Genomic DNA, 11,888 nt, shown 5'->3' on the forward strand with positions numbered 1-11,888 from the left:
GTGATGCTGTCACCTCTCTGTGCCTCTTCCTGACTTTGTCATCCTGGGGACCTTTGTGTGGTTCCCATTTTTATCTGTTTTTTCTCCCTCTCACTCTTTCTCTCCTTCTCTCTTCGCTTTCTTCTCTCCCCCTCCCATCAGCATGTGGGCTGATCACTGCTCAAACTTTTAATTCAGATGGTAATTGGAATAATAATACGGGCAGAATCCTTCTGGCTCCGTTGCTGCAGCTGGCTTCAGGGAGCTATGAATAGCTCTGAGTCACACACTGAGATGGTTTAACTTCAAATCATTTTGTTTTGTTTTCATATTACCCATCCTCAGGCTCCAGAGCTTCACAGGGGGGTAAAAATATCCCCCCTTCTCACTCCATCCTAAAATGTAAACCAGGCAGAGATACATTACTAAAATCCTCTTTTGGAGAGGAAACTGGTCAGCGGATCATGCCTTGAGGGGCAGATGGGGACTGTTGGCACTTAATCTATTTATAATTATTGAACGAAAAGGCAGAAGTGTGTATATAAAAATGGTATAGAGTTGATTACAGCTTCCTCCCCTCACCTTCCATATGTCACTTGCCTTTTTAATATGGTAAAACTCTCCTGCGCGGTGACTGTGCCTTCGTGTGTGCCCGTACAGTGCCTGGCACCCAGCCCTGCTGGCACGGAGGAGCGGGAGCTCGGCCACTGACTCTTGTGGCAGGACAGCCCCATGGCACTGAGCTGCCTTATGAGCCCTGGCATGAACCTTGGGAATATTTGTGAGGAATAGGAGAAGAGATGGAGTTACAAAGATAATGAAGAGGACAAATGGAATGCTCTGGGTCTGCAAAGTTCTGCAAAAAGGCAAAGAGGTCCCCTCTGAGCTGCAAATGTTTCCATCCTGACCCCCCAAGAGGCAAGAGGCTCATCTGCTGTGTTGTCACCGTGCCTGAGCTGGCAGGCTGAGTCTGTGGATGCTGATCTCAAAGCCAGCCAGAGATACACAGCCTGTAATGGGGATAAAGGCACAAAGCGGAGCGCAACCAGCGGCTGCGGTATTGACCACAGACAGGAGGGAAGCATTTGCCAGACAACTCCAGATAAAGCAAAGACTAAGAGTGTAAAAATACCCTGGGATTTTTCCATCGCCGTCGTTCACAGTGTACGTCCCAGAGCACCAGATATGGTTGTTATAAAAAGAGAAGTGGGGGAGTGTTTCAGTATGGACTTTTCTGTTCTGTTTCATGAGACTCTTCCACTGCAAATTTAAGGAAGGATTGACAGTATATGATCCACTCTGGCAGGGGCTGAAGAAAGACTGGGATGTGCGAGGCACTGCACTGTGCACTGGGAATGGAGAAATGGAGGCATTGCATCAGCACCAACTGCCTTGACATTATTGGCCCACAGATCCCCTGGAAAAGGACAGCAACAACCCATCCCCCTGTGTCTGCTCAGGGTCAGAGCAGAAGCGGGGTGGCAGCGTGGGCTGGTGCAATGGCTTGTGCTGCTGGAGCACAGTGTCACACGGGAAGGTGGAGATGACTGCAGCACCGTGGTTGGTGTCCCCAGCACTGCTCAATCTAGGACACAGGAGGGGAAAAGTGGTTGGGAAGGAAGGCAGGGCAGCCCACACTGTGGGACTGGAGGTGGATGTTGGCCCCTGGAGCCCCACCTGGCTGACATCTTCAGTGCTGCAAGACAGTGGCTGTGATGCCTATGCTGCAACAGCTTTCCATAGAAATACCCATAGAACATGTGGGTATAGAAATATATGGGTATTCCCATACACCAGGGACAGGGTAGCAGAGGGATGGAGAGGCATCTCTCTGGACTGCAGTATCCTGCGTCTCCCAGGGTGCCCCATGCTGCACCCACCAACGTGGTTTCATCCCTCTCCCCAGAAGTCACCACTGACCCCACAGCTTCCTCCTCTGGGTCCCAGGCAGCAGAGCAAGCTCCAAGAAAGATCCTTGGACATGCTCTGGGACTTCCATCTCTGTCCTCAGCTAGGCTTTCCTCCCCCTTGTCCATGTGACAGGCAGCGCTTGTTCAGAATGTGAATGTCACCCCCTTTTTCTGGAGACATCTCTGAGCTTTCCCCTTTCATCCAGTTTGTGTTTCAGATTTCCAAGCTGCAGTGAAACCATTTCACAGGCATTTGAACTGTGTTTGCATAGGTTTTGGGCTCCTGGTAGGGCCTCTGGCCTTGTTGAGCTGGCAGTAACTATTCTGCAGGCAGAGATGTCAGTGGTGGCCCTGAGCCACCAACTGCTGAGGAGGGACAGTGACATCTCCAGGGGGCTAATGCAAATGTCAGCACCAGTGTGATAGCAGTCCCCAGCCCAGGGCTTCTTGCCTGCCTGTCTGTCCTTCCCATGGTGGCACCACGCACTGTGGGGGTGTGTTGAGGTGGGAATGGGAAGTGTGTTTATTTTCGTTTGTCTACTGGCTCGTGCCGCTCTGAGTTTGTGACACTCGGTATTACTAACACTTCCCTGTGCCAGCTGGCAGCAGGAGATGAATCAGATTGGCAGCACCACTGTGTGGACCCCTTAGTGGCCATCCAGCTTGGAGTGATGCCTCTGGCCAAAGAACTGGTGATATCTCTAGCCCTTGTCCAGGGTGAACCCTGGCACCAAAATGCCAGTGGCCTGAACTTGCTGATGGTAATGTCTCAGTACCCTGTAGGCAGGGTTGTCCCCTCTGACCCATGCTGCCTATCAGGCCCTGTCCCTCCTTCATGCTGGAGGTCTCAGGTGGCTTCGTGATGTGCTCTCTGCCCACTGGCAGCATCCCCAAGTTGGGGTCGGCTCTGCAGCCAGCAGGATAGTTCATCCACCTGCTGCCAAAAAGAGGGGTGGCGGTTGTTGAGGTTTAATCTCAGCTCTCAACTAAGTATCACTCAGCTTCTGGCTCCCTCCCCCTGTCCTCAGCCCCTGCCAGGAGGACAAGCGGAAAGAGAAGGTAGACCTTGCAGGTTGAAAGAACAATTTAATAATTGGAACAACAACAAATTAATAATAGGAATTGTAATAATAACTAGTGGGAGAGAGACTAACAGGATCTAAGAGAAATAAGTGATGCACAACCCAATTGCTCACCACCCACTGACGGATGCCAGCCCATCCCTGATCAGTGATTGGCCCCTTTAGATAAATCCCCCAGTTTCTATACTGGGCATGATGCTCTATGGCATGGAATATCCCTTTGGACAGTTTGGATCAGCTGTCCTGGCCATGGTCCCTCCTGGATTCTTGTGCAGCTCCTCACTGGCAGAACATGGGAAATTGAAAAATCCTCAGCAGTACTTAACAACATCTCTAATACCCATGGGTTATCAGCATTATTTCATGCTGAATCCAACACACAGCACTATACTTGGCTACAGGGGGAAAATTAACTCAGTCCCAGGACAGCAGTTGATTGTTTCCTGCCCTCCCACCCCCCAACTCCTGACCACTCAGCACCCATGGAACTCGATGACATCACAGACCCTGGAATGTTGGTTGCTCCAGCTGTTGCCCAGAACCAAGCCGTAGAGGTGTCTGGTCCTCCACTCCCTCCTGAACACCCTGCTGTTACAGACGGAGGGATTTTGGTGGCTGCCTCTTTCCCCACAAGCATCAGTGAGGCTGCAGAAACTGGCACACTGCTTGTCAGTGTCACCGGCCTGCGTGATCTGGGCTCCAGGAAGATAACTTGGATTCTCCCACTTGCTGCAGCCCAGAGCACCTTGAAAAATGTCGTGGCCACTTGGCATCTCTGGGCCAATGGTGAGCGTCTTACCAGAGTCTCAAGGCTTGGAAGATGATGATGATGATGACAGGGACGAATTCAGGTACTCCTGCCACTCTGCGCATTCTTCACGCCTAAGCAAGAGCAATGACAGCTTATATGACAGTCAGACAGAGGATCTGGGAGAACCCGTCCCATATTTCCTAACTCCCAGCCACTCTAAGATGGTGGAAGGTGAACAAGTAGAGCTTGAGGAGGAGGGTCAGAAGTTTCAGGAACCATTTTACAAAGACCATTTTAAAAAGTCTGACAACTTGTCTGGAGATAAGGAGCCCAGCCAGACGCAAGATTTTCCTGGGCATCAGGGGTCGCCTGCTCTCCAAAGGTCCAGTATGGCACCGTGTGGCTCCCAAGACTCTTTCCAGAGCAACACAGATCAGCACTCGCAGACGGAGGCTGCTGCCCCACAGGCCCATGCCAGTGACCCCTCTGTGGGGGCTCCACAGTGCACCACAGGAGCAGAGCCCCGCACGCTGCACAAGGAGGCCATCGGGGAGAGGGATTTCCCATCTCTGCAGCTGACCTACAGCATCCTAAGGGAGGAGAACAGCGTGATCAGGGATGAAAACGAAGCACTCAGGGAGAGGTATCTCGAACTCCAGGAGGAGAACTGTGTGCTCACGGAGATGTTCTATGAGCTCAGGGAGGACAATGTTGTGCTCAAGGAGGAGAATGTCTTGCTTAATGGGGAATACAGCATGTTCAGGGAGCAGTACGAAAGGCTCAAGGATGAGAATGACACGCTCAGAGAGGACAATGCCACGATCAGGAGAATGTTTAAGAACTTCCAGAACAGCTTGGAGACCCAGGCGGGCATGGTGTCGAGCCTGCAGGAGCAGCTGAAAACCAACCTGGCCGAACGGAAGAGGGAAGCCCGAGAGCTCCAGTCCTTAGTCCAGCAGACTAAGTGTCATCTCCAGCTAATGACCCAGCGGGCTCTGGATGCAGAAGGGAACATGGAGAGGCTGAAGCAGAAGATCTTTATTCTCCAAGGACAGCTGGAGAGATACAAGCTGGAGAACGAAAACCTGAGAGCAGACCTGCCTGGGAGCAGCGAAGCACGACTTGGATTTTGTGTGGCAAAACCCCCACAAGCTCATAACGGGCGCAAATGGCTCCATCAGGCAGCTCCTACCTCAGGAATGAAGGTTCTGCCTGTTATTGCTGAGGTCCTTGAATCTACCAGCAAAATTCTCAAATTGTAAGCAGAAAAAAACCTGTGAGTGCAATTCTGTGTGACTTCTGTGGATGAGTGTACGGACTGAGACCATGGGTCTTCTACTCACAGCTATTTGCTGTAAATAAAAACATTTGTTTTTCCATTCTCAAATGTGTGTGCTCAGACTGGTAGCCTTTATCCTTTGTGGAAGTAATTTCCATGTGATTAAGTATCAGTTGCAGGTACTGGCGTGGCCTTAGCTGCTGATAACTCTGTTCAGGCGCTGTGGAACCAGCAGCAAACACTGCCCAGGCTCTGAGCTGCACAGTCCAGCTGTGGTGAGCTCTGCGCAAGAGGCTGTGCCACAGTTGTGGCTGACACGAACTCCTGTGTGGGAGCCAGGAGGAAGCATAACAGCACAGGATGCAGTGCTCTTAAACAGTGTGCTCATCCCTTCCCATAGCTGTACCAGCCACAATCAGAGATGAGCAAAGCCCTTGTATTTCATCCTGCTTCCTTTGCCCCTTCTTGGAGAGGTGGGAAGGGTGAGGAGCAGAGATCCAGATGCTATTGCACATGGTTTCAGTGAGCAGAAGCTCCTTCCTTCCTCTTTCTTTGGAGCTGGCTGCTTTCCAGGCCACAAATCCAGTCTCTAGAAATTGTGCACCTGTTTCTGCAGCTGGGGAAAAAACCTCTGGGAAGCTGTGAAGTATTCATATATGTGAGCTGCGGGAGTGCCTTCTCTCCTGTACCGGTGTCAGTGCTGGATAAGAATGACCTTGGCGTATGCAGGCTACCTAAGGGAGCTGCCAGTTGGAAAGGATGCCCTTCCTCTCCTGGCTGGGCCTGGCATAGAAAGGTGTACCTAAACTGCCTACCTTTCTCACCTCCCAGAGTCACATGGGAGCCTGTGGCCCAAACTCACCATGTAATCACTAGAATTACATTTTAGTTTTATCCTAGTAAGACCATCTGTGGGCATGAGGTGACCTTTCTTCATCACATCAACATTTCTGATTAATTCAGGTTACCAGCCCAGGTTTTGTCATAGGTTTACCCAGCTACACAGCAAAAGTTCCTGTATCTGGCCAAACTGACCCTCCTTAAAGACTTGGATGCTGTAGGGTAATGAAGGGGTGGGAGCTGGCAGAGTTCAGTGCCAAAGTGCTTTTTCCTGATGGGAATTTTTGGGCAACTGTTTAACCTCTGTGTGGTGAGTTGTGGATTACAAGGTTGTTGTCTTCTCCTGGTCCCATAATACCTCTGGTCTGAACAACCATGTTCGTGTTGCCACAGAGCTTAAACTGCCTCAGTAACCAGGAGGAGAAACTGCTGGTTAAACTTCATCCCATCAGAGGTGATGTCTGAAGCTCCTTACTTGCTGCTTTCCAGTCTATGCTCCTAACTGGGGAAAGCTGGTGGGCTTCCGCAGCCACATGAAGCCCTGTTCTGCAGCACTGATGACTGAGACAAGGATGGTTCTCACCAGCTTTTCCTAGACATCACTTGCTGTTCCTCTCTCCTATCCGTGCATGACCACTTGCAAGCAGCCCTAAACCTTAGATTTGACCCCCAAATCCTTGTATTTGTCCCATATCTGGCAACCACTGGTTGCTCACCAGTGAGGTTGGGAGTAAGCAAATTAGCTGGCTCTGTCTGCATCCTGCACTCCGCACTGGCTGCTGTAATCCGAAGGCTACAGAGCAGGATTAGCATGGGTGTACAAAGCCCTTCCTAATCTGTGAGTCATTACCCCTTCACTGCATTTCACTTCTCAGCGGCTCTGGGCAGACAGATAGGTGAGCTCTTGAGTTTTTGGCTTCCCTGTTCTTCCTTTCTGGGAGGACTGGATCGAGACATAACATCTGCTGCAACCTCCTCCCAGGACTCCACTGAGCTGCTCCTTGGACGCTGTACACAGGGCATGTGCAAGGTTTGTTTGCTCTAACTGGTTTCTCCTTGGCTACTCCTAAGCCCTTCCTTTCCATCAGTTCTCGTTTTTGGCTCTACCCCTTAATATTCTTCTTTTCTTTGAAACAGGGCTGATGGTATGTGCACCCTGGAAATAAATCTCCTCTGGGTCAGGCTGGGCTGACAGGGGCTGCTGTGCATGCCCATGCTTTGTTAGCTCTTGTGTATGAGGTATTTAGCCTAGTTGAGCTTATTCCTGGTATAAGCTCTGATATTAATATAATGGCTCAGGGTGAGAGCCCTCTGAGCTGATCAGCTATTGTGCCCTTGGTCTGGAGAGTAGTGACCAGCTAGCCCCACTCTCCTGCTGGCAGTAGATGTTGGGGAGGGCGAGGGCTGCAGGCTATGCAACCCAGTCTGCATCCATCAGCTCCTCATCTGCCTGAGCCAGGCTGTGGCACTGTGCCCATGGAGACCTCCAGACCCATCCTGAGCAAACAGTTGTGAGCCCTGTGCCCGCTGCTCTGGGCTGCGATGGGTGCTGCCAGGGGAGGCTCTGACTGGGCTTTGCTTTGTCCTTCTCTGCCAGGCACGTGCCCAGGAGCACTTGCAATGGCAGTGCCAGTCCCAGCTCACCAGAGGTGAAACCCGGAGCCACCCAGTCCCATGTGAGTGCTGCTGCATGAGTTCCCGTGCCATTCCAGCTCCCGTGGCCCCCTGACATCTGATGATACAGTGAGCCATGGGCAGCGTCCGAGTCAACAGGTGAGTAACCCTCCTGTCAAGGACTGCTGCTGCCCTGGGTGGCCTGGTCCTCATCATCTGCCCCTCCCCCAACCCCTACCTTCAGCCTGCCTTCTGGTATATTCTTCTCAAATTACTTATCAGGGTCTTTCCCTTTCCTCTTCCAAGGTATGACTCCTCTCTCCTTCTCCAAACCAAAACATGCCGTACATAGGGGCAGTGCTTGCAGGAGTACTATTGAGGAGAAGCAAAGCACTGCATGGTGCTGGACCAGAAATTATGGATTCCAGCAGTGCTGCAGAAGCCGCATGTCCCCAGGAATCACAGCTCCAGCCACCAGATCTCCCCTTGCTTTGAGATGTGGATGGGTGTCTCGAAGCCCGTGCTGGTGGACATGCCAACACTATGGGGTGGTAGGGAGACAGTCCCAGGGTCCTGTGAGGCTGCAGCTCAGCAGGCATGAGGGCAAAGTGGTCTTGGCAGTTCAGTGCACTCTCTCAGTTTCCTCAGTGGTCAGAGCATCTTCTGTCATCACATCTTTAAGCAGTATCTGCAACTGTCACAGCATCACATGAGGGCAGCGTCAGAGCAGCCTTGCAAGGGAGGGGAGCCAGAGGGGCAAACATCTCCCAGAAAGTGTGTGTAGCTTCTGTCAAGGAAACTGCCAGCCCTTTGACTGTTGATCTCCAAATTACACCTTTGGCCTTGGATGCAGAATGCTGGAAGCCATGCATGTTGCTGTGGCAACAGAATTGTCCTGAGTGCAGGAAGTGTATAAACATTGTCAGCACACACCATGAAATCAGTGAGCAGATTAGAGGAGAAAACAGAAACTCCCAGCCTTGCATAATATCAGGGCCAAATTGTGGCCAGGATGTCGGTGCTTGCTCCCAGGCTTCCCGGCTATCTCAGCTGCTGTGAGGTTCCAAAGATTTGTTCCTCTCCTGACCACAAGGGCTGGAAGGTACCACAGCTACAAGCTTCTGCTGCTTTACTGCCTTGTCAGGACTTTGTTAGATACGACCTCCTGGCAGCAAGACTCAGCAAATATTGCAGCTGACCTCCAGCAATTTGGTCAGAGAGGCTCCATGGTGCAGTAACTAGTGAAATGTGCTGTTGTGAAATTCCACAGTGTGACTCTAGCCCTGTGATCCACCTGCATGTCTCCTGCCTTTGCTGTCTCAGTGATTGCTGTTACTCTTCACATATTTCTGATGGAAATGCCTGTTTCTCCTCTTCCCAGGTACAGCATTGTCTCAACTGAAGAGGATGGACACAAGGTCTCTGCGCTGGGCAGCATGAACGGGCACAGCCGGAACGGGAAGGGCCATGCTCCCCGGCGGAAGCACCGCAACCGTTTTGTGAAGAAGAACGGCCAGTGCAATGTCTACTTTGCCAACCTGAGCAACAAGTCTCAGCGGTACATGGCCGACATCTTCACCACCTGTGTGGATACGCGTTGGCGGTACATGCTTATGATCTTCTCAGCTGCCTTCCTGGCCTCCTGGCTCTTCTTCGGCTTCCTCTTCTGGTGCATCGCTTTCTTCCATGGCGACCTCAATGCACCGGCGGTGGGAGGTGGTCCTTCTCTCCTCAAGCCCTGCATCATGCATGTGAACAGCTTCCTAGGGGCTTTTCTTTTCTCGGTGGAGACGCAGACAACCATTGGGTACGGCTTCCGCTGCGTGACCGAGGAGTGCCCGCTGGCTATCATGGCAGTCGTGGTCCAGTCCATCGTTGGCTGTGTTATTGACTCCTTCATGATTGGCACTATCATGGCCAAGATGGCAAGGCCCAAGAAGCGGGCCCAGACCCTCCTCTTCAGCCATCATGCGGTCATCTCCGTGCGGGATGGCAAGCTGTGCCTCATGTGGAGGGTGGGCAACCTGAGGAGGAGTCACATCGTGGAGGCCCATGTCCGAGCCCAGCTCATCAAGCCCTACATGACAGAGGAAGGGGAATACCTTCCCCTGGACCAGCGGGACCTAAATGTGGGCTATGATGTGGGTCTTGATCGCATATTTTTGGTCTCACCCATTATTATTGTTCATGAGATTGATGAGGAGAGCCCGCTCTATGGGATTGGCAAGGAGGAGCTGGAGACAGAGAACTTTGAGATTGTGGTTATTCTGGAGGGGATGGTGGAAGCCACTGCCATGACCACACAGGCACGAAGCTCTTATCTTGCTAGTGAAATCCTTTGGGGTCATCGTTTTGAACCAGTAGTGTTTGAGGAGAAGAACCACTACAAAGTGGATTATTCACGCTTTCACAAGACCTATGAGGTAGCTGGCACACCTCGCTGCTCAGCCCGGGAGCTACAAGAAAGCAAGATGACTATCCTACCTTCTCCCCCACCTCCCAGTGCCTTCTGCTATGAGAATGAGCTGGCACTTGTCAGTCAAGATGAAGATGAAGATGATGACGAAGTGGGTGTGGTGTTAGGGGGCAGCACCAAGGATGAGGGAGGTATCATCCAGATGATGGATTTTGGAAGCCACCTGGACCTGGAGCGGCTCCAGGCAACTCTGCCTCTAGATACAATCTCATACCGCAGGGAGTCAGCCATCTAATTCCTCCAGTCTCCCCGTTCCATTCCTATTGCCCAGTCTCCTCTGTTCTGCACCCATACACTGGATAAGTCCCTTGACCATGAAACAATGCCACCCGTGACTGCCTCTCAGCCCCTGAGTACATCAAGGCCTGGAGCTGCTCTGATATGTTCCCTTTCCCATGAAGTCATACTACCTGGAAGAGAAGTGAGGATACACTACTCTTCCCGGGTATGCATCTTATATTAGCATCCCTTTCCTGCCCAGAGACAGGAGAGCAGCAGGCCTGGTTTCTTGTCTCTGGAGAGGTGACAGGAGTCCCTGCCTTCAAAGGACAGACTGGGACCTACAACAAGTGTATCTGCTGCTGAGGCAACAGCAGACTTTCTGTCCCCTCTCGATATGAGTGGGGCCCATGGCTGTTAGGGGTCATGGCCATCTCTAGGAGAGGAGTAATTCCTAAGCACTGAAAAGATGAGGATGGAAGGGAGAGTTCAGGACTCCTGGAGGGAGTGGGGAAGGATCTCAAGGGACGAGTTTACTTGCACGTTTGTTGCTTGTTGCACATGACTCTGTATATAAAACAGAAGAAGAAATGAAATCCATATTCTTCCACTGCAAATGTGAAGGTAGGAGACAAGGACATTCTACACAGCCTACTCTTGGCTTTTGGTATCTGTCACCTCCAGAAGCAGCTCAGCTCCACAGACTCAGACCCAGTTCTCCCAGTCCTCTTGAAAAACACATCCTGCTCCTCTCCTGAAACACCTGGCGGAGGAGGCAGGGCCCAGTTCTTGCCACACTCAGACTGCTCCCTGGCACGGCACAGCCAGGATGACAGACAACTGACCTGACTGGACAGCAGACCCTCCACTTGCTCCTTTCACCTCCTCTGTTCTTCTCCCTGCTGCCATCAGCTGTAAAACTGAATTTGTAACTATTTATTTTTAATAAAGCCTAATATCCCAAGGGGAGGTTTGGAAGCAAAGGACAGACCCCACGGCTGCAGCCTGGTATAGAGACTAATGGGGGTTATTAGCGCTGGTGTTTGCTGTTTGCATGGTGTTGGAACCTGAAAGTTACAGCACAAGGGCTCCCTTGTTCTGGGCCATTCTGGTAAAGACCCACAATTAGACACTCAGAGAATTTGTTAGGGGAAGAAGGTCATACAAAATGTATGAACAGGGGAAATCGTTTGCATTAAAATTACCAGTAGGATGGGTCAAAAAATCCTGCTTGCTTTGGAGATAAAAGTTTTGCCCAGGGAAGGGTTATAGATATACTTGATAAAGAGGCAGAGATGTGCAAGACACTGGTCTAGATGGAAGGCCCAAAAAACCCATAAAAAAAATCAAAGCCTCTCCTTTTACTAGAGGCAAGTAGAGGTGAAACTAGGGAGGACATCAACCAAAGCTAGACTTGTAACATTACTTTGCTGTCACTTCACAAAAGAAGTGAAAACCTGATGAACCTTTTCCTTCAGGAGCAGCAGAATCACTCCTTCAAAACTGCAGATGAGATGAGAGCAGAAAGACAAACAGGGAGCTCAGGAACCTGCTCTGGGCACCCAACAGATGTGCTATGGGGGGAATGGCTGAGGAAATTATGCCCCACCCAACCCCTGACCTAAAAGCTGAAAAACAGCATCTCAATATCTATTTGGAACTGGTTTAAGAAGCAATAGGAAGAGGGGAAGGAGAGGGGTAAGGAAGGAAATAGCAGGACTGAGAGGAAGAAGCAGAC

The 11,888-nt window shown here is 51.2% G+C and overlaps 2 protein-coding genes across 4 annotated transcripts; both read left to right on the forward strand.

The window, feature by feature from the left end:
* Positions 1-3,474: 3,474 nt before the first annotated feature.
* Positions 3,475-5,081, forward strand: LOC114055382 (endosome-associated-trafficking regulator 1-like). 2 transcript variants are annotated; one of them, XM_027879434.1, is made up of 2 exons: positions 3,475-3,822; positions 3,934-5,081. In XM_027879434.1, exons 1-2 carry the CDS (start codon positions 3,725-3,727, stop codon positions 4,982-4,984), a joined length of 1,149 nt encoding a protein of 382 aa, XP_027735235.1. In that variant the 5' UTR covers positions 3,475-3,724; the 3' UTR covers positions 4,985-5,081. The 2 variants fall into 2 exon arrangements, with proteins under 2 accessions (XP_027735235.1, XP_027735233.1); XM_027879432.1 differs by having other exon boundaries at positions 3,476-5,081.
* Positions 5,082-7,448: 2,367 nt separating this feature from the next.
* Positions 7,449-11,676, forward strand: KCNJ4 (potassium voltage-gated channel subfamily J member 4). 2 transcript variants are annotated; one of them, XM_027879430.1, is made up of 2 exons: positions 7,449-7,614; positions 8,837-11,676. In XM_027879430.1, exons 1-2 carry the CDS (start codon positions 7,592-7,594, stop codon positions 10,164-10,166), a joined length of 1,353 nt encoding a protein of 450 aa, XP_027735231.1. In that variant the 5' UTR covers positions 7,449-7,591; the 3' UTR covers positions 10,167-11,676. The 2 variants fall into 2 exon arrangements, with proteins under 2 accessions (XP_027735231.1, XP_027735232.1); XM_027879431.1 differs by lacking the exon at positions 7,449-7,614 and adding an exon at positions 8,296-8,398.
* The last annotated feature ends 212 nt before the right edge of the window (positions 11,677-11,888 follow it).

This window comes from Empidonax traillii, unplaced genomic scaffold (genome assembly GCF_003031625.1).
Source record: "Empidonax traillii isolate 1590-97213 ecotype Southwest subspecies unplaced genomic scaffold, ASM303162v1 scaffold55:size2822071, whole genome shotgun sequence".
In the NCBI taxonomy this organism is placed as follows: Eukaryota; Metazoa; Chordata; class Aves; order Passeriformes; family Tyrannidae; genus Empidonax; species Empidonax traillii.